Source organism: Scatophagus argus, chromosome 19 (assembly GCF_020382885.2).
Source record: "Scatophagus argus isolate fScaArg1 chromosome 19, fScaArg1.pri, whole genome shotgun sequence".
NCBI classification, from domain to species: Eukaryota; Metazoa; Chordata; class Actinopteri; family Scatophagidae; genus Scatophagus; species Scatophagus argus.
Window position 1 is genome coordinate 15840299 of NC_058511.1, and position 22912 is coordinate 15863210.

At 38.9% G+C, this 22912-nt stretch overlaps 1 protein-coding gene across 1 annotated transcript; it reads left to right on the forward strand.

The window, feature by feature from the left end:
- The first annotated feature begins 6551 nt into the window (after nt 1-6551).
- LOC124050861 (adhesion G protein-coupled receptor F5-like) lies at nt 6552-22694 on the forward strand. Its single transcript, XM_046373790.1, has 22 exons — nt 6552-6855; nt 9526-9629; nt 9833-9884; nt 10109-10252; nt 10358-10531; nt 11359-11388; nt 11611-11766; nt 11891-12055; nt 12294-12638; nt 12720-12808; nt 12930-12991; nt 14038-14159; nt 14281-14499; nt 16769-16981; nt 17080-17196; nt 17299-17477; nt 19151-19327; nt 19420-20799; nt 20960-21001; nt 22206-22256; nt 22337-22403; nt 22493-22694. The coding sequence occupies exons 2-22, from the start codon at nt 9531-9533 to the stop codon at nt 22549-22551; spliced, it is 3942 nt and encodes a 1313-aa protein (XP_046229746.1). The 5' UTR covers nt 6552-6855; nt 9526-9530; the 3' UTR covers nt 22552-22694.
- The last annotated feature ends 218 nt before the right edge of the window (nt 22695-22912 follow it).

Sequence of the window (22912 nt, forward strand, 5' to 3'; positions counted from 1 at the left end):
CCTTTTGTGATTTGTCACATTTTTCTTTGATTGATACACCAGCTTTTCCACTTCAGTCAAGTGTAAAAACTAAGACATAAAAATTAGACATCCGTCTGTTTTTAAATTATTATCTCACTCAGGTTTTTTTTTTTATAAAGCAGATGGACAGAACTAAAACTATATACTATATTACCTTGTGCTTTGAAAACACCGTACCCTCCCTTACGGTATAGTGTTTTCCAAACAACAAACCTTGGATTACCCGTGATGTCAAAGGTCTCCTGAAGGAGAAAAAAAGAGTTTTCAGATCAGGGAACAAGGTGAAGCTGAGGACTGTACAGAAGGAGCTGAGGAGGAAGATCAGGGAGGGGAAGGCCAACTACAGGAGGAAGATGGAGGAGCAGCTGCAATGACAGAACAGACAACATCCCAGGGCGTATACTGAGGGACTGCGCACACCAGCTGTCTGAGGTGCTGACAGACATCTTTAACACCTCACCGTCACTGGCATCCATTCCCACCTGCCGAAAGACTGCCACTGTTGTCCCTGTCCCAAAGTGTTCCACAGTGACAGGCCTGAATGACTTTCGACCCATAGCTTTGACCCCGGTAGTCATGAAGTGCTGGTCACGGCCCACATCAAAGACTCCATCAACGTCACTGTGGACCCCCACCAGTACGCCTACAGGAAAAACCGCTACAGGGTCGACACCAGCTCATCAGTGGTCCACACAGCCCTCACCCACCTGGAAAACAGAAACTCCTACTGCTCTTCCTGGACTTCTCCTCTGCCTTCAATACCATCATCCCACAGACCCTGGTACAGAAGCTCTCCACCCTTGGTCTGAGTCACACACTGGGGAACTGGGTCCTGGACTTTCTGACCAACAGACCTCAGACTATCAGGATCCAGAACTCCACCTCCTCCTCCATCACCCTCAGCAATGGTTCTCCTGAGCCCCCTCCTGTTCACCCTACTGATGTATGGCGTACAAGGAATCCCAGCTGTCACATCGTGAAGTTTGCAGATGACACAGTAGTGGTGGGACGCATCAACAACAATGATGAGCGGAATACAGAGAGGAGGTGGAACACCTGGTGCAGTGGTGCAAAGAAAACAACCTCTGCATCAATGTGACGAAGACCAAAGAGATGGTGGTGGACTTCAGAAAGGACAGGCGCCCTAATCCTCCCCTGCACATCGGAAGAGTAGCTGTGGAAGTGGTCTCCAGCTACAGGTACCCGGGTGTGTGCATAACCGAGGACCTCACCTGGAACACCAACACTTCCCGGCTGGTCACGAAGGCCCACCAGCGTTTCTACTTTCTCAGGAAGCTGCGGCGAGCCGGGCTAGGGAGCTTGGTCCTGAGGACCTTCTACGACTGCGCGGTGGAGAGCGTCCTCTGCGCCTGTACTGTGTGGCACGGCAACTGCACCGCTGCTGAGAGGAAGGCTCTGCAGAAGGTGGTAAAGGCTGCACAGACGACCATGGGGAGCAGCCTTCCCACCACCTCAGACCTCTACACAGCACAATGCAGGCGGAGGGCCCTCCGCATCATGAAGGACTCCAACCATCCTGCACATGGATCTTTCCAAACCCTCCCCTGAGGCAGGCGGCTGAGGAGCATCCAGAGCAAGACCACCACGTCCAGAAACAGCTTCTACCCTGAAGCTGTAAGACTGCTGAACTCTAGCCATGCCCTGTAGACCCCCCACCCCCGACAACACAGACCTGCACTACAAACATTTTATCCAACATGTGCAATACCACAAGTGCAATATTACGGACTACTTTCCTGGACTACCTCATACTTGCACACGCATATTTATGCTGCACATGCTAAAACTGGCTTCTTTAATTAAATCTTGGTTTTATATTTTATTTTTATTAAGCTTATTCAATTTTTCACTTCATATTTTTATATTCTACTTATTGCTCCTGGGACCTGAGTCCTAATTTCATACCAGAAATATGTAAATGTGAGCTGGTATGACAATAAAAGTTCCTTGAATCCTTGAATCTTTGTTAGCTCTGTCATCCATCTGCGGTCACCATGTGCAATACTTTTACTTTTACTTTTACTGTTAGTCACTCACTGTACATAGAAATTATTATTTATGCAGAGCTTTGTAGCTGAGTTCTGTCAGATAGGTAGATACTATTTTATGTTTATGTTATTATATTTCTTTCTATTTTTCATTCTTATTTTTTTAAATATTTCTGATTGTAACTCTTATTCCAGTGCTGTTCTTATACTCTGCTGTTGTACCGCTGCATTTGTGGAACAAATAAAGGTTTTCTTATCTTATCTTAATATAGAAAAAGAAGAACAAGAAGAATCAGCTTTATTGGCACTATAAGTCAAAAGTTTGAACACACTTTTTCATTTAATGGTTCTTCTTTATTTTCATGACTATTTACATTGCAGATTCTCACTGAAGGCATCAAATCTATGAATGAACACATATGAAATTATGTAGTAAACAAAAAAGTGTGAAATTACTCAAAACATGTTTTATATTTTAGATCCTTCAAAATAGCCACCCTGTGCTTTGATTACTGCTTTGCACAATCTTGACATTCTCGTGACAAGCTTTATGAGGTAGGCACCTGAAATGGTTTTCCAACAGTCTCGAAGGAGTTCCCAGAGAGGCTGAGCACTTGTTGGCCCTTTTGCCTTCACTCTGCGGTCCATCTCATCTCAAACCATCTCGATTGGGTTTAGGTCAGGTGACTGTGGAGGCCAGGCCATCTGGCACAGCACTTCATCACTCTCCTTCCTGGTCAAATAGCCCTTACCCAGCATGGAGGTGTGTGGGGTCATTGTCCTGTTGAAAAATAAATGATGGTCCAACTAAACACAATTCATTGTGCTTCCTGGCCCAAACAAATCTCTTCTGCTTGTTGCATTTCCTTGCAGTGGTTTTTTAGCATCTGTTTGACCATAAAGGCCTAATTGGCGCAGTCTCCTTTGAACAGTTGATGTAGAGATGTGTCTGCTACTAGAACTCTGGGTGGCATTTATCTGGGCTCTAATCTGAGGTGCTGTTAACTTGCGATATCTGAGGCTGGTGACTAGGATGAACTTATTCTCAGCTGCAGAGGTGACTCTTGGTCTTCCTTTCCTGGGGCGGTCTTCATTTGAGTCAGATTCGTCTTAGCGCTTGATGGTTTTTGCGACTGCACTTGGGGACACATTCAAAGTTTTTGCAATTTTGCAGACTGACTGGCCTTTAAAATAATGACGGACTGTCGTTTCTCTTTACTTAGCTGATTGGTTCTTGCCATAATATGAATTCTAACAGTTGTCCCAACCCCATTAAGAAGGCAAGATATTCCACAAGGGCGGCACAGTGGTGCAGTGGTTAGCACTGTCTCCTCATAGCAAGAGGGTTCCAGGTTCGAATCTCAGTCTGGGCCCTTCTATGTGGAGTTTGCATGTTCTCCCTGTGCCTGTGTGGGTTTTCTCCGGGTACTCCGGCTTCCTCCAAAAACATGCACATTAGGTTAATTGGCTACTCTAAATTGCCCCTAGGTGTGAGTGTGAGAGTGTGTGGTTGTTTGTCTTTGTGTGTTGGCCCTGCGATTGACTGGCAACCAGTCCAGGGTGTACCCTGCCTCTTGCCCGTAGTCAGCTGGGATAGGCTCCAGCTCCCCCGCGACCCTGACAGATAAGCGGTATAGAAAATGGATGGATGGATATTCCACAAATTAACCCTGACAAGGCACACCTGTGATGTGAAAATCATTTCAGGTGACTACATCATGAAGCTCATTAAGGGAAGGCCAAGGGTTTGCAGCGCTGTCATCAAAGCAAATGGTGGCTACTTTGAGTAATCTAAAATATAAAACATATTTAAAGTTATTTAACATATTTTTCTTTGCTACATAATTCCATATGTCCTGCTTCATTTATTTGATGTCTTCAGTATGTATCTACAATGTAGAATGTAGTAAATATAAAGAAAAAACACTGAAGTAGAAGGTGTGTCCAAACTTTTGAACGGTAGTGTATATATTTTTATCAACACAAACTGAATTTGTCCTCTGCATTTAACCCATCCTTAGTTGAGCACACATGCAACACCCAGCAAATTACATGCAGTGAAACGCACAGGAGCAGTGGGCTGCCACTGTCAGAGGAGCATTTTCTCATTAATCACTCCACCACACCCAAATTTTTGCTGCCTGTCCAGTGGGGGAATCAAACCATCAACCCTCCGATGACAAGCCACTTCTCCAACCTCTAGCCCTCGTATAGGTGGATGATCTAAAGGGGAGCTAAACCCCTCCTGATGCACAGTGCTCAGGAAGAAAGAATAAAATGAAATCTTATGCACTTCTTGTGTAATATGAGTGGTTCTGTTTCACAACTCAGTTTGCGACAAACAATGATACTGTCTGTCCACTTGTTAAGTGTTAAATGAATGCTTGTGGTAAATCTCTTTTAAAGAATTCTGAATTCTGCTTCAAACAGTAGCTGTTTCTTTCCCCACTGGTTTTGGACTATAAAGAATGAGGGACAAGACAAGCAAGAAGAAGAAGAAAGAGCAGCATAAAACAGGATCATTCTATTCATTATTCACAGGAAAGCTGAAACTCAAAAAAGTGTCAAGGAGATTTGTGTGCTTGGTGTTTGATTAATAATCCCTGCTCCTTAGGGCTGTGTCCTTTTGTCTCTGCTTTTTATCATGTATACAACTTGTGTACTAACAAAGCCTCATGGCTGCAGGACTTCTCCGCAGGGCAGCTTTTTATTTAAGTTTTCAGATGACACTGCTCTGCTTTCTTTCCTTCAGGGCTCACAGTCAGATCATGGCTCTGCTTTAACTGAATTTGTCAAATGGTGCAATGATAATTACCTCAACCTTAACATAATAAAAACTAAGGAGTTAATCATCGACTTCAAAAAGGACAGGATCAAACCAAAAGCCAGTATCATACATGGTGAAGAAGTCCAAATTGTAGATACTTACAGTGTTCACCTCTCAGCTGGTGACTCTGGTGACCTCTCAAAGCACCTTATGATGGTAGGCATGAGTGTGACAGGTCAGTAGTCATTAAGGCATGGGAATGATGGTGATTTCTTTGAAGCACATAGGCACGATGGCAGAGCTCAGAGATGTTGAAGATGTCTGTGAGAACATCCACTAAGTGGTCTGCACATCCCCTGAGCACTCTTCCAGGAATGTTGTCTGGCCCAGTAGCCTTCCATGGATTTGCTTTTTGCATAAAGTTCTTCACTGCTGCTAGCTGTAGCAAGACATAGCACCTGGTCATCGGGAGAGGGAGTGGACTTACTCGCTGTCATGTTGTTCTGCGCCTCAAACCATGTGTAAAAGTCATTCAGCGCATCTGGCAGGGAAGCATCACTGTCACAGGTAGATGTGGTCATCCTGTAGTTGGTGATGACTGCCCTGCCATAGGCGTATTATCCCTACTGTCTTTGAAGTGGCCATGGATTCTCTGGGTGTGTGTAAGCTTTGCCTCTCCGGTGACCCAGGATAGTTTGGCTCTCGATGTACTTAGTGCTCTCTTGTTGCCAGCTCCAAAGGCTCTGTCTCAGGTTCTCAGCCATGTTGGCACTTCCGCAGTCATGCATGGCTTCTGGTTGGCATGTGTGGTGATGGTCTTGGATACAGTGACATTGTCATTGGACTTGCTAATATAGCTAGTGACGGATGATGCACACTCCTCCAAGTTGGTGTGGTCTCCGTTGGTTGCAGCCTCACTAAATGTGTGGCATTTTGTGGTCTGGAAGCAGTCCTGAAGAACATGGATGGCTCCTGATGGCCAGGTTTCCATCTGCCTCAGGACTGGTTTGGTGCATCTGATAAGTGGTTTGTATGCTGGTATTAGCATAACGGAGATGCAAATCAAAACAAAGCACTCCCTGCATTCCCGCTGTGTGGTTCTCTGAAGTCGAATGTAGGCCAATTTATTTTTTCAGGACTTTCCATGACTATGACTATGCTAGTTCAATGGCTGTCTGTAAGGACAAGAACAGTCTTAACAGTATTATTAAGTCTGCCCTTAATTGCCCTGACGATGTTCTTGCCAAGGAATTTACTTTAATGTCCCCAAGCCGGCTATTATGCACTATTGAGGATGACAAACCTCTACTCAGATTCTTTCATTCCTTTTTCTATTAGAAAAGAAGAAGAAGAAAGAATTAGGCTGCTAAATGCATAAAGACGTCGTCTTCTGGGAAGGAATATCCCAAGATTTTTTGCGTGTTTATGTGGGAATTTTTTCCCATTCATGCTGTAGAGTATTTGTTCAGAATCTTCATTCCACTTCATGCAAAAGATGTTCGATGAGGTTGAGGTCAGGGCTCTGTGTAGGCCAGTCAAGTTTTCATCCAACCATGTCTTTATGGTCCTTGATTTGTGCACTGAAGCACAAAGCAAAATGTCATGGTATGCTGAAGCATTAAGATTCCCTAAACAGTCCTGTCCCAACACTTTTGTCTATTTAGTGTATGTAGCCTTTTTTTTCTATGTTTAGTGTGACATAATTTAGCTAAAACATAGTCATGATTAGTGCTGTGTGAATACAAAATGTAGAATTTACACTTTTGGATATTAAACCAAAACCCTGAAATATAAATCTCCCAGAAAAGCAAAAAATAAATAAATCAAAAAATAGCAATCTCATTGTTGTGCTCAACTATTAAACCAAGCAACTGTATCTAAACAGATGACATGGATAAAGTCGCTTAACTTGCCAGACAGGTATGTGACTCAGACAAAATATTCAAGGAAGTTAACTGATGGGGTTTAATAAATGGTCTATCTATGTGCAGACGTACAGTAAGGTAATCCTTCCTTTCAGACAAGAGCGCTTTTTTGGAAGCTAGAAGACAAAGAGAGGTAAACAAATATCATTAACACTTTAACTTTACTTAACTCTTGATTTATACAGGAAGTAATTACTTATGCTCTCAGGGAAATTGCACAGAAGTATGCTGCATTTTACATAAAAAAACACTACTGTTGCTTGAATAGTCTTAAATCACGTAAGAACATTGAACATTGAATTTACTGAACATGTTGATTTTCATATTTTCTTCATACATACAGTTTACTTATGAATGCATTATCATTATAACCTGTGATATTTAGCAATGGGTATAGTGTCAAAATATCCTTACTTTGTAAGTTAGCCTAGTACGTAGTTTCTTGTAAATGTTGTTGTTTTGTTTAGGTTACAGTGTTGAGGTGCTTACATTTAAATAGTCATTGAATGCAGAATGTTAAAGACAAACCCCAGTGTCATGTTTTAGCTTTGTGGGGAGAACAATGAAAGAATCCTTTCATGGAAATTAGGCCAGTAAAACAAAGACTTAAAAGCTGAAGCTAGGAATTTGCGTATGAAAAAATGTTTTTAAATTTCAGTTTGAACTAAATATGTTAATATTTACAGAAGTTAATCTGTAAATATCTCTAATTAGTAATTGGAAACAAGACGACATAATGTTCCTGCTGCAATGACCCAGTAAGGTTAGGGGAGGTCAGATGTTTAGTGAAAATGTTAACATTTGCAACAAGATGCATTTTCCAAAAGCAGTGTAGTTCAATACACTCATTTATTGTCTATCCATTATTGTCTATCTTTGCTGCACAAAGCTTGATGGGATATACAGGAAACTGGTGATACAAGGAGAGGGCTCGAAAAACTTGCAATTTAAAACTGTGGTCACATAACAGTAGTCTATTGAGCTGTAGCATTCCTGAATTTCTGAACAAGGACAAATTAGTTGCATACAGTTCGCCAGCTCTGTAACGGTGTGTTAAGTGAAGCGCATTTTTGTTACTGATATTTATTATTTATTTATATATGATATTTGGGATGACCAATAATATATCATAATCATAATTTATTTTTATTCATGCTACTCATGCAGGTGTTTATTCACCCAAAAGAGACAAAATACTTAACTGTACCTTCACCATAAAAAAGCAAGCACTGATTGGTGAGGGTGTATATGTGTTTTTTTGAAATCTCTTCAGCTACTGCCTAAACCCAAAGCTAAGAGACTCTGGTTCTTTTCCCCCTGTCCTCTCCACACATTGAAGAAGCAACTTCCCCTCCATAGATAAACTTTTTACACTTTTTAATCCCAAAAGTTTCAAAGTAAACCCTAATCTTCTCTCCCGCTGGATAAGAGCAGAATCTAATGTGAATGCAGATGTAATTTCCTCCAGAAGGTCCAACTATCCCTCGTTTTTTCTCCAGAGCTCTAAGCAGGTGGACAGCTGGTCTGCCCAACCAATCCACCCGGTCCTCACCACACAACGCTCCGAGACACACGCAACTTTTCACCAAAATTGGATTTTTCAAAGTAACTCAAATTTGTGTCTATCTACATTTTTGCATTGGCCTTGCATGTAGACTCTGAGCACAAGATTACATGCATTTGTTTTCTGCCTGAACACCCATTATTCTTCCACACCCTGCAGGAGAAACCCAAAAACTTAATGTTTTTTGTTCATTTTTAAGTCTGCACTTCATGACCACACGATCATACTCTAGATTATGTGTCACTTAATGTCAGAATGTATGAAGTTGCAGTTATAAATATTAACTCAAAACACAGTGGATTTGTGCTCATTCTTGTCATCAACATTCCCCTCTCCTCACCTCTTATAATCTGTTCTCCCTGAAAAGACACTTGATGTTATCAGTTTCTTCTATGTGATTTTTATCTTGATGAATATGATGTTTTGTTAGGTCCTTAACAAAATAGTCTAATACATAAAAGACGGCATTTAGGTTTAATATGAGCTAAAAAGGCAACATCTGCCTCCAACAACACCTAAATCCCAGTTTATTTTCTTATACCTACATCCGCCTACCAACTTGAATCATAAGAGGAAGGAATCTGAAATATGTTGACGGTAGAGTGCTAAAGTGTGGTGTTAAGCTACATTTTCAAACTCAATAATTCCAAGTATAAAACATTCTTAGTGTCATTTCCAACATTTACACTTTGTAATTTATATTTTAATGTATAATAGGGCTTTGAGACACTTTGGCAGCAAAGCTTTCAACAAGTTTGAGACAACTACTTCTACTACTGCTCTTCCAACCAGGAAGTTATCATGGCATGTTTCAGTATCATGTAGAAAAAATGTGATTGAAACAGAGTCAAAACAGGTTCCTACTCTCTTGTAAACTGGCATTACTTGGTAAACACAACTGAGTGAACTGAGTGAACTTTGACTTTTGGAGCAGGATTGTTTCATTTTTGTTATCTAATTTATGTTAACATTTAATGTGTTATATGTTATGTAATATGTTAACATTGGACATTTTCCATCTCTTAATGTCTTTAATGTAATTAATGAACTAATTTGGAATGTACATCATTTTCTAAATGATTGGCCTCCTGGTAAGCATTTTGAGGAAAGCTTGTGTAATAACGTAACCTCACATGTTACCATCAGTTATTAGTTTATCCCCCAAGGTATAAATGTATACAGTTATTCTGATTGATTCAGTCACGAGAAATTATTGTGTCACTTGCATTCTCTCTCTAGCCAGGATGGCTTTACCAGAAACAATAGGATTCATGGTTGTTCTGGTTATATACTACAGTCTGGACAAACAGGCGTACAGCCAGTCTCTGAATGTCCTCTCTAAGGTAAGATTAAGAATGAAAAGGTATTAACAACAGAATGTAGTACTATTCCTTTAGACTACATAATTTAACATGGGTAACATAATATTGTAACAAGTATGATCAGTATGGTAGTTTTATGTACGATTTGTATTCTGTTTTATGTAAACAAAATTATGTAAATAAATTGTACAGCGAACTGATCAGATGAAAATGGATTGTTATAGGAATCGATGGGGACAAAAGAATCACTCATTCATCCCAGAGAAAAAAGAGCGAGTAAGTTTTAATAGTGTGACTGTATCAGTGATATTTTTAACTGTTTACATGTCTGCATCCTCAAAACTCTAATGAATAACTGAGTCTGCCCTTATCACTCAAGTGCTGACTGATCAGTTCATGAAGCATACAGTATATTCAATTTCCCTGAGGGAGTCATCCCAAAGGAGTCAATAAAGTCTAAGTCTCAGTCTAAGTATATGATTATGTTGGTTTCTTTGCAGTTTCCTTAAGTTCCTCTGATTATGAATTCCAAGTTGTTATTAATATCTCGGACCTGGAGCATCTCCGAGCACTTTTGGGCACACAAAGTTTTCCTTTGCCGATCAACGACTCTGCTGCAATTACCAGCATTGAAGCCACAACAGGCAATGACAACATCCTTTCACTTTGTTTTACCAATTTGTTTAGACTCTGCCAATAAACGTATTATTAATGATGATGATGTTGTGCACTGCTGTTTGTTTACATAGTGTGTTCATCAGATGTGACTGGATACCAGTGCAGATGTGAGCAGAACTTTGCTTGGTCATATAACACCTGCATTAGCTATGGAGTCTGTGATGCTGTCAATGACAACACATGTGGATGCATCAGTGCCCTTCCAGCTGATGGCCAGTACTGTCAGCCAAACACCAGTCAAACAGGTATGCCCAGTACAGTACAGTACAGCCACCAGAGATGAGTGCTGGCTTAGTACATGATGCCAATACACATCATCATCTGGGAAAAGAATGGGTTCAAGTGAAATGCTACTGAGTGGCGGAAAGTTTACTGTACAAATGACTTTCCCTCAGTATCTTAGATTTATGCTCCTTTGCAATTTACTTCACAACAGTGGAAAATATTGCACTTTTCTCTTTTCTCTTATTATATATTTAGGTTTTTTGTAATCCTGCTGCATTGAAGTCGCAGTGATCAAACCAACTTAACTAAACTAAACACTACCTAATTTATTCTTTTAATCCCTGCTTTTTAAAGTTAGCTGAAGTGTTTAGCTGTTGCTTATATATTTGTGAGTTGCTTATAATTCTGGACATTTTTGAAATATTCGTTAACATGTTAATGACAATTAAATCAAGAAAATTTGTGAATAAATGTTTACCCAATGGTCAGTTTTGGATTCTGCTTCTCTTGGTGAGAAGTGTTCTGTTTTGACTGTTTAGCCATTTGGACAAGTATATTGTTTATAATTTCTTTTGCTTTAATGAGAAACTACTGAAAATGTTGGACACACCAGCAAACAATCACATGAGAGAGGGAAAAAAGCAAATGCTTCCTTGATTCTTCCCCACAGTGAAAAAACTACAGATTGAAAAGATAGCACTGTTCCGCTTCATGTGACCAAAGTCATCTCATGGCATGAGAACAATTCTGTTTTAAAGCAGAACAGTATCATGATACTAATTGTTGCTGTTTTTCTGTTTCTGTTTTTTTTTTTTGTTTGTTTGTTTGTTTGTTTGTGTTCTTACAGAGCCGACACCATCATCTACACCACCAAACGGTACGACATATTAAATGTTGAGAATAAAAGCATCTCAAAAGAGTGTGTTTCTCCTCTGTTGTAGTTACACAACTATTGCAGTGGTATGGTAAAAGTTTGATAAACAGTAGGATCAACATACTTCATGTAGTGATGACTGCACACACTGAAAAGTGTTCAGTGTGAGTATTGCTGTATTTGATGGTGACAGACTTCTCTGTATTCTCCTGTTCTCTTCCACAGACCCAGTGGACATTGATATAGTCCTGGACATCCACATCCCAGTCCTGAGTGTACCATCAAATTTCATTGATCTTTTTAGGGGAGCTCTGAAAGGTTTCCGGTTCCCCCACAACATGACTCAGTCCTTGCAAGTGTTAACCGTAATTTTCACCACAGGTCAGAAATTTTGCTCACTTATTTGTTTTCATATGTAATTCACATAGCTAATTTAATGCTGTTTTAGTAAATTGTATATGATTTGTTTACTATGACTTAATGTTTTTTGAAAATTCTTATAAAGGGTGCTATCCAAACTCCAATGGACTGCAGTGTCAGTGTGAGGAGCAGTTTTCATGGTCATGTGACAAGTGTTACCGCTACGGTGCGTGCGGTAATGTCACCAGTCAAACCTGTGGGTGTATAAATGGACTTCCTGCAAATGGACAGTTCTGTGAACCAATCTCAAGTAAGCATTGCTACTTTGTAGCTGTTTCAGTAAATGATCCTGTTGAGAAAAATGTAACACCTGAATATCTGCTGTATCTGCCTGACTGTCCTACATATGTTGACATCATTGATTTCTGGTTGTGTTTAAGGGTCACATCCAAAGTGATGATGATAATGTGGATTGATAGAATTTGTTTTGTTTTCCTAAGATGAAATATGCAGTGTAATAGTCTTTAACTTCCAATGTTGTTCCACAGATATCACTCAATGTCCAAATACAACATCATCAACAACACCAATTACCACACCTTTGACAAATACAACACCAGTGACGAATGGAACAACACAAGTGACGAATGGAACAACACTAGTGACGACACCAGTGACAAATACAACAACACCAGTGACCACAAGTTTGACAAATACAACACCAGTGACGAATGGAACAACAATGACGACACCAGTGAGGACCACAACACCAGAGATACCACCAGTGACAACAACACCATTGGCAACATCAATGACAACACCAATGACAAATACAACAACACCAAAACCAACAACACCAATGATGATGACAACACCACCACCAACAACAGAGGGTATTACACATAAAATGAATGAATTAAGTTTTGTGGAGCTCATGATATGCCCTCTTTTGATAACATTTGTTTCTGTTGTAGCAAGACATTTGTCCCTTGCAATGGACATAGAATTTGATTCTTCATACAGTAACCCAAACAGTATGGTTTACCGAAACATTAACAACGCAGTAAGTCTTGATGTGTCATTCAGTTTTGTCAAAATGTTGATGCCAAGAATTTCAGATGATACTTGATTCTGATGTAATTGTAGAACCAGTACTAAGCAGCCCATGTCACTGTTTCAAACAGATTCAACAACAAAGTCAGGCACACATCTCCAATCTACAAACAGCAAAAATAACTGGGTTCCGGTAAGTTACGTTTTTCTTTTGATTTTACTCTCCTTAAATCAGTTTTGGAGATGATATACTTTTATATTGACAGTTAGGCATAGCATATAGTGCCAGGGTAATGACATACATTTGATATTTAAATTTCATATTTACGGAGTTAGCCAAAATAATGTATACACACATCAGGAAAAGAAAAATATGCATAAGTATTAAATTTGTATAAGTACTTCTATAAATATAGATACTTCTTTCGAAGTTTGATCAAATTACGATAACACTGTGCACTGTTGTACGATATTTTCCCAATGTTTATGCATGACTCTGTACTTGAAAGATTGATAGCAAAGATGTCCTCCTATCAGTGTGATATTTTAAGGATGTAGTCACTACATCAGAAGAATTGGAAACTTGAAGTCTTCTATTATTTTTAGCCACACTAGCGGCACAGCTCTAGAGATGACACTGATCGATCTACCACTTAGGTGTATGCTGAAATGGCTCAAGCACAGTCAAATTCATTGATCAAAAGTTTTGCACAGACATGCAAGGGTTCCCAGAGGATAAACCCAATTAACCTTGGGGAACCTCATTTTTTCTTTGTAGCACCTCCAACAAGTCAAAACTTTTCACTTATTTTGTGAAATATCGTAACATCTATTGGATAGATTTTTTGGATAGACTTTCTCTCTATGTACTTTTACTCCTTGATCTCAAACTTCTAAGCAGTTATAACTGTCAGTCAAATACACCGTATAAAAATGTAGTTTTATGTAGTTTCACTTTGACCTGGTATTGTTCACTTAGTCCATGGAGCTAACATCAGGTGCACTGATGCCAGAAAAACAAAAAAGAATTGTGATTAGGCATAAGGAAAGTTATCTTGAAGACAAACACTGACTGAATAACTGCAAATTAGGGTAATAAAGACAAAAAAGTAAAAACACATTGCTTAGGACTAGTGGTTAATAATAGTTAAGTTTCCAGTAGAGGTGTCATATGGTCTGAAATGTACAATATACCTGTTTGCAAATGGATTCTAAATGATAATCAATTCTCTATTACAGGCCCGGAAGCACTATTGTTGACTATACTGTAACCGCCACCTCCATCCAAAATGAGCAAATTAAAGCAGTTGAATCAGGGATATTTACTAAGCTGGCAGAAACATATCCTATGATAACTGACAGTAAGTTAATTCTACACATTTTTTGCAAGACACAATAAACCCTGTTTGTCAAAGAATATCTTGATCATTTTACATTGATTCTTGAATCAGAATTTTCTGACCTTTGTGTCCATTTTTAAAGGCCCATCAAACTTAACGTTTGACCCACCTGAACTATTTTTTGGTGAAAGTGTGACTGTGACATGTGGCCCTCTACCGAAGGATCGCGGTTTTAGTACCAACTGGATTGCAGAGTGGAGACGCAATGACGTGTTGATACTGGAAGATAGTGAGCACAGCTTTTCAAAAACAAGCGATACAGCAACATTAACTGTATCAAAATTCTTTAGTACTGACAATGGTAAGAAACACATCTGGTGTGTGTTTTTATTTCTGTGTCAAAAGCTATTTACAAGTCATATACACTGACAATGCAAGTACTGTCTAGGACTTTTCTCTTTGCGCTAAGAAAAACAAATGCAGAATTTTGGCTTTAGGGCAACATTGCCAAAAATGTATCTCATCGTGGTAATATAATTTGACCAAAAAAGAATATAAACAAGGTTTTACTCTATGCAGCTATAGTGTATACAACAGGAGCAACATAAACAACAACAAAAATTCTACAGGTTGGTTTCTTAACAAAACACGCCTCAATATGTAGCCTGTCAACATTCCATTCTGGATTAATAGACACACCCCAGTACTCAGTAAATAACTGGCTGTTGCTAGGGATGGGCAAGTACACTAAATTATCTGTGTAATCAACTAAATTATCTGTATCCTTACCTGTACTTGGAATGGGCAGCATTAGAGCCTGAAATTGATGTGGGCTGATCAGAAATTGATATGTTTGTTGCTTATTTTATTTTACATTTTTTACAGAACACCCTCTGAAGTGAGCTTCAGATCAATGTTTTTAATCACAAGAGTAAGAACAGTGTTTTTAATAAACTTGAATCTAAGAAGTTCAGTCAGTTACATGCTATACAATGAGGATTTTACTAAATCATGAGATGTATATTGTCACATTTTACCCAAACAATACTTAGCAATACATTAAGTACTTGCTCACCTCCAGCTACAGTGGTATGAAAAAGTTTGGGCACCCCTGATCATTTTCAGGATTTTCCTTTATAAATCATTGGTTGTTCGGATCAGCAATTTCAGTTAAATATATCATATAGCAGACAAACACAGTGATATTTCAGAAGTGAAATGAAGTTTATAGGATTAACAGAAAGTGTGCAACAATTACTTAAACAACATTAGGCAGGTGCATAAATTTGGGCACCCTTGTTGTTTTATTGATTTGAGTACCTTTAGCACTAATTATTGGAACACAAAGTTTGTTTGGTAAGCTCATTGACCCTTGACCTACATACACAGGTGAATCCGATCATGAGAAAGGGTATTTCAGGTGGCCAGGAGCAAGTTGTTCTCCCTTTTGCATCTTCTCTGAGGAGTGGCAACATGGGAGCCTCAAAACAACTCTCAAATGACCTGAAAACAAAGATTGTCCAACATCATGGTTTAGGGGAAAGATACAAAAAGCTGGCTCAGAGATTTAAGCTGTCAGTTTCCACTGTGAGGAACATAGTGAGGAAATGGAAGACCACAGGCACAGTCCTAGTTAAGGCCCGGAGTGGCAGGCCAAGAAAAATCTCTGATAAGCAGAGGCGAGGAATGGTGAGAACGGTCAAACTCAACCCACAGACCAGCTCCAAAGACCTACAACATGATCTTGCTGCAGATGGTGTCACTGTGCATCGTTCAACTATTCAGCGCACTTTGCACAAGGAGATGCTGTATGGGAGAGTAATGCGGCGGAAGCCTTTTCTACGCACATGCCACAAACAGAGTCGCTTGAGGTATGCTAAAGCACATTTGGACAAGCCAGCTTCCTTTTGGAATAAGGTGCTGTGGACTGATGAATGTAAAATTGAGTTATTTGGACATAACAAGGGGCGGTATGCATGCCGGAAGAAGAACACAGCATTCCAAGACAAACACTTGCTACCCACAGTAAAATTTGGTGGTGGTTCCATCATGCTGTGGGGCTGTGTGGCCAGTGCAGGTACTGGCAATCTTGTAAAAGTTGAAGGTCGCATGGATTCCAGTCAGTATCAGCAGATTCTTGCCAACAATGTTCAAGAATCAGTGACAAAGTTGAAGTTGCGCCGGGGCTGGATACTTCAACAAGACAACGACCCCAAACACTGCTCAAACTCTACAAAGGCATTCATGCAGAGGAACAACTACAACGTTCTGGAATGGCCATCTCAGTCCCCAGACCTGAACATTATTGAAAATCTGTGGTGTGATTTAAAGCGGGCTGTCCATGCTCGGAAACCATCAAACCTGACTGAACTGGAGATTTTTTGTAAAGAAGAATGGTCAAAAATACCTTCAACCAGACTCCAGACCCTCATTAGAAGCTATAGGAAGCGTTTAGAGGCTGTTATTTCTGCAAAAGGAGGATCTACGAAATATTGATGTCATTTTTCTGTTGTGGTGCCCAAATTTATGCACCTGCCTAATGTTGTTTAAGTAATTATTGCACACTTTCTGTTAATCCTATAAACTTCATTTCACTTCTGAAATATCACTGTGTTTGGCTTTAATTTCAGGAGAATATGAATGTAAGCTGAGAGACATCAGTCCTACAAAGAAATTAGTTTTCAGAGAGAGATCCAATGGACAATTCACTGTCAAAGAGACACCTGTGATCCGTGTGAAACCAGTCAGGAAAAAGGTCGGATGTGTGGTTGGAGGCAAAGAGGAACTGCAGTGCTTCGTCAACAGCCCCTACAGAGTTGCATTTGAAGGCCAATCTGCCTCAGGTAAACCTGACACAAAAATCAAAGAAGACGCAATGCATTCATATATTTTCAAAGCCTGAACGTCGACATTCTTTTGTATTTTTTGTATGTTTGCATAGGTGGCAGCGTCACCGACACGTTTACAATATCTGACTGTAACACGCAGACGTTCACTTGTAACGTGACAAACTATGAGAGATTCAGCAAAAAAATAACACTGGAATTATCTTTAGAGGGTAAGCATTAATCCAGACATTTGAACATTTTATACAGGTCACAGGTCAAGAAATTTCTCCTTAATTATCTCCGTAATTAAAAAAATATTCTTTTCTCTCCAGACTTTCTGTGTGAAAATGATCCAGTCTACGGTAATGGGAATTTAAATGACATAGCTGTAGATGCCTGTGAAGAGAACAAGGTGGGAGAAAAGATAGCAACTTGTAGTACAGCAGGCGAATGGAAAGAACAGAACAACTGCGTCCTAAAACCGATTCAGGATCTGCTCGATCAGTCTGAGGTGAGCTCTTTTTGACCCCAAATGATGATATTGAGAGGTGGATTTAGAGACTTGGAGGCCTTAGGAAAACTCTGTTGTAGTGGCATTGGCAATTGGAGAATAAGTACTTGGATCTTTTACTTATTGAATCTACTGTTCCCAGAGTCAAGAATGAACTTTCATGCTCAAAAATATGAACATATACACTTGTATGGTTTAGAGGATACAGACAAATATCAAAAGACCCTGTAAAGCATGCAAACACGATAACAGAAGAATCTGCAATGTGTAGCTTTTACTGTGGCACCATCTGTTGGTGATGCGGGTAGCTTTATTAGTTCTTTCAAATCTCCCAAGCATTTCTTTTTTCAGTGTGATCCCTCTCAGCTCTGCCTTTTCACTTTGTCTCATTCTTTTTCTTGTGCTTTCACCACACTTCCTGGTCACTTGCACTCCATACACTAACGATGCCACCCTTGTTGTTTACTTAACCATTTCTATTTATATTTCTAACACTGGCTTGACATTGTTAGGTCACCAGACAGCAAAAGATTGGTGAACTGTAATACTGGTTAAGATCTATTATTATACTTTGGAATTTAATTGTCTTCTATAACATAAATGCAGCTAAAGGATACTGTTTGACAGTCATGTTCAGAGTAACAGCACGGCTATTGATGGCTATATACATATATATAATTCTTTAGTTGCAAAGATTTGCAACTGCAATATACACACAAGTATATATATATGCAATGTTGTTGATATGCAACCACTTTAGCTACTAAATTTGACCCAACTTATCTTTCATGAGCAACTTCATCCAAATAAAACAAATGGAAGACCTAGCTCAAAACTATAATTTTTGTTTTTGATACGATATGAATCAAAATTAAACTGAGCAGCTGGAGAAAAGATGTTGAAATAGCTGGAAAGTACAGTACAAGCCTTTATGAACTTGTGTTTAGATTGGTGTTTGTTCACAAGCCAACTTCGACTTCAGACTGTCAAATTAGTCATTGACAAAGTTTTATTCTTTGAAAGAATGAAAGATGGTCAGTGCCAAAGGAAAATTACAACCTAACTTATTAACTGCTTATGTGAACAAAAAAACACAATACATTGGCTTAGGGCATATGTAATATTAATATTTTAGATGAATAAATTTTTATGTCTTGGGACATTTCTGTGCTTTATGTCGGTTAACTTACTTTAACATCTCTCTATAGACTACTAATAAATTTCACCACGATTGTTTATTTTTTGGGGCTCAGGGTTGTCAGTGAATCATAAGGTTTGTGGTCTGGTCCCTGGGTCTGGCTGCATGTCGAAGTGTACATCGGTGTGGGTGTTGGTGCGAATGACTGAGTAAAGAAATATTGTGGGAAGGTCTGAATAGGAAGCACTGTATCACCCCCTGGTGAGCAGGTCAGAGTAATTGTGTGTGTGTGTGTGTGTGTGTGTGTGTGTGTGTGTGGATGAGTGAATGTGGTAAGTGAAAAGTATTTTGAGGAATCAGTTGACTAGAAAAAAAGCGTATAAATACATGTATTATTTTTTTACCACTTTCAGCTATCGTGAAAATAATACTATAACAATAGTTTCAAAGATGTTTTAAGTGAATAAAAACACTACAGCATGTAACTTTAAACTGACCCTTAGATAATAATGCTTCATTCTTTTAAATTCCACAGAACTTGAATAGCAATTCACTGCCAGAATTCTTGAAGCAACTCAGAAGTATCACTCTCAATTTTACTTCGGATGTGGTTGATTCTCCTGCAACCATTAATGCAGTTGTTGAAATCCTCAACAATGTAGCCAACACTACATCATTATCTCTTCTCTCAATAACTAATAATTCAATGGAGGTATGTAAATTAGTCTGCTGAGATTTGCACATGTCCTAAATAATGTACACTATATTTCACATGGTCTAATATCCTCTTTCCTTTCAATTTAGGATATCCTATTAACTGCAGGAATCCTTACAAGAGATGATGCAAGGGAATCATGGGTGTTGCTTAACGATAATGACAACATAAACCCCTTAGGAACAAGACGTAACCTCCTCGAAGCTCAAAGTGCAAGCTCAGGATTATTGCAGTCTCTTGAGACTTTAACAAGTCGTCTTTCCAATGACTCTTTTGACATTAACACAACCTCCATTATCTTGAGTAAAACTACGTTCACCGACACGTTCGATGCTGAGTTTAATTCCTCAGTGGAGATAGAAATACCAGAGTCTGATGGAGAGAAAAAGTCAATCACTGTGATCACATTTGCCTCAATGGATAATGTACTCCCTGCGAGAGACAAAGATACTTCAACCTCCAATTTCATCAATGGGAGAGTCGTACTTGTTCAGTCCAGTGGCACCATCAATAATATTTTTTTTGGGTTTCATATCATAAATGATACTCTGGGGAACCCTCAGTGTGTTTTCTGGAACTTCAGGCTCTTCGATGGTCTAGGGGGATGGGACAACACGGGATGCAAGTTCATAAACAACGAAAATCAAAGCGTCACCTGCAACTGCAACCACCTGACCTCTTTCTCAATCCTAATGTCACCCTACAGTCCCGATGACCTTGATTTGAAAATTATAACCTATTTTGGAGTTGGCATATCCATTGCTTCCCTGGTTATATGCCTCATCATTGAAGCTGTCATATGGAAAAGAATAAGAAAGAACAACACATCCTACTTGCGTCATGTTACCATTGTTAACATTGCTGTGTCTCTCTTGATTGCAGACATTTGGTTTATAATTGGAGCAGCTATTTCAGATGCAGACAAGAAAAACCCATCAGCATGCAACGCAGCTACATTTTTTATCCATTTTTTCTACCTTGCCCTGTTCTTCTGGATGCTAGCCTCAGCTCTGCTGTTGCTTTACCGCACAGTCAGTGTTTTCGACGGGGGTTTGTCTAAAAAATCTATGCTGGCTATTGGATTCTCCCTAGGCTATGGGGCACCTCTCATCATCGCAATCATAACAGTAGCTGTAACTTCCCCCAGACAAGTGTACATACAACAAAATATGGTTTGCTGGCTCAACTGGGGAGAGTCCAAAGCTCTACTGGCATTTGTGATCCCTGCATTGTTAATAGTGGTGATAAACCTTGTAATCCTGTTCGTGGTGATCTACAAAATGTTGAGGAGAAGAGCAGTGGGAAACGCTGCACAAGCAGCTGAGAAGCATGCTCTCGTGGTTATTGCCAGAACATTAGCTGTACTCACACCAATTTTTGGAGTAACTTGGAGTCTTGGAGTCGGAATCTTGATCGAACCACGCAATAGAGGAATCCATATTTCATTTGCATTCTTCAATTCACTGCAGGTACAAATACAGTCTTTAATAATCCTGACCTTTACATATTATTGTTATTCTTTATGTGACTTTATACTCTGATATGTGAAATTATTCTGTGCACTGTGAAATGTGAGTTCCTTATTGCCACTGAAGCCCTGTTAGCTGATACTACTCTGTGTTCTTTCAGGGTTTCTTTATACTGCTGTGTGGAACGCTGCTTGACAGAAAGGTATGTATGTCTCACTGTTCAGTTCTATTGCTGATTGGATTGAAGGAAAAATATTCATTCAAAAGTAGAATTAACATTTATTATTTATGTATTTGTTAATGTTTGATGTATGAATCTGCCACTGAATAGCAGATACAAAAGGAAGATTCTTAAAAAAGTGAATAATGAAACAAATTCTTAGACATTAAACAAAATTTCTCACAGAATTAGACATTGCGTTTCTTTAGCTAACATTTTTATTCAAATAAGCAATCTAGAGAGGAGAGTCATGCACCAATATCTTTTTTTATGGACCGTTGTGCACTCAACGGACGTTCAGACCGAAAATGGCACCGCATTCAAAAAAATATGTTAGAGTGGATATTTTGTTTCAGGTTTTATCCTTAAAATGTTGCATTTATGTCTTTAAAGTATAAAATGTCAGCTAATTTTATTACACTAGTTCAGTGTAAAGGGTCATATTTAATGCTGATTTTTTTGCCATGTTGTGTCAGTGTGTTTAAATGACATATATTGTCATTCATTAGACAGAATGACTAGATTAGAAATTAGAAATCTGTTACTTTTGAGTCACATAACAGAGTAATAAACACTTGAGTAAGCACCTTATGCTTATGTAGAATTTCCCTTTAACTTTATATGTCAAACCTGATGTGAATAAAACATAAGGTTTATGCATAAGATTGCATTAAAGGATCAGTTTGTCCAAAATGAAAATTCAGTCATTATCTACTCATCCCCATGTCGATAGAAAGTCAGGTGAAGTTTCTTTATATACAGAAATGAATACAAATATAAAATAGCTCTATACGACTCATCCAACATAATTCAAATCTTCTTCTTTTTTTTTGATGAGGAAACTTCATCCCACTTTCTATTAGCATGAAACTGAGAAGAGGAAATGACTGAATTTTCATTTTTGGGTTAATTTTAGTTGGATTGAATCAGATTAAGTTAGTTAATTTATTCGCATTGACTCAACATAATCAGAATACAGCTATTTTCAGTAAAAATATTAGCTCTTGTCTTGTGAAAGTAAACTGGTGGAGGTGATGACTCTGAAGTCCAGAACCCTCGTAAGACTCTCCACCTCTTTGAACAACATGAAATCTTACCTTTTGACTCCATAAAATCACATTCTCACTGAAATAAACTTGTCTGACTTATATAGCAGTGTGCTAATATTTGACAATTAACTTTTCAGGTGCGGTCAGAAATAACAATAAAGTCACACACCTCCAGAAGTGGGACAAGGGTAAGCTTTTTTTAACCTTTTTTTGTTAGCAGATTCAAATATTGCGGTGATTCACGTTTTCGCTTTATTTCCTCATTTAGACCACCAGTGCTCCAACATCATCGTCAAGTGCATTGAGCTTTTTCCGGAATTGGAGAAGAGGAAGAGGTATAGGTATCACCATAGTACCTTCTGTATACATCATCATTATCTTTATCTACAGTTCCAATACGTTGTTTTGCTGTTGTTTTTTTCAGATGGTTACAATGTATCAGCTAGTTCCTCCAGTGCATCTCAGTCCTTCACCAACACATGATGATCTCCGCAGACTGTTTTGATCAGTCAGAAGGACAACTAACCATTGTGCTCAAACCCGCTGTTTCTTTTTTATTTTCTTTCTTAAGTGCAGCTATAATGTATGAAGGTTATATTTGAAATATAGGCCTAATGTAAAAACCATAAGGTGCCAGTTTTGATATCTGGAAAGGTGAGAGACAGCTTTATGAAAGCTGGATTTCATCATAGCGCTGCTCACATTCTAAAATACACACCAGCAAGAATATTTATATTTTTATTTATGTAATATATTAATTTTGTTGTAGTAGTACTTTTAGTGGGCTCACTCAAATAAAACATAGAAATGATTGGACATGTAATAATATTCATCACATTAACAA

Excerpts from the sequence above, each read along its gene's own strand:
- LOC124050861 (XM_046373790.1), top strand. The coding sequence starts at position 9,531 with ATGGCTTTACCAGAAACAATAGGATTCATGGTTGTTCTGGTTATATAC. Across the intron at positions 16,982-17,079 it reads TGAAGGCCAATCTGCCTCAG|GTGGCAGCGTCACCGACACG; the intron begins GTAAACCTGACA and ends ATGTTTGCATAG. Across the intron at positions 17,197-17,298 it reads ACTGGAATTATCTTTAGAGG|ACTTTCTGTGTGAAAATGAT; the intron begins GTAAGCATTAAT and ends TTTTCTCTCCAG.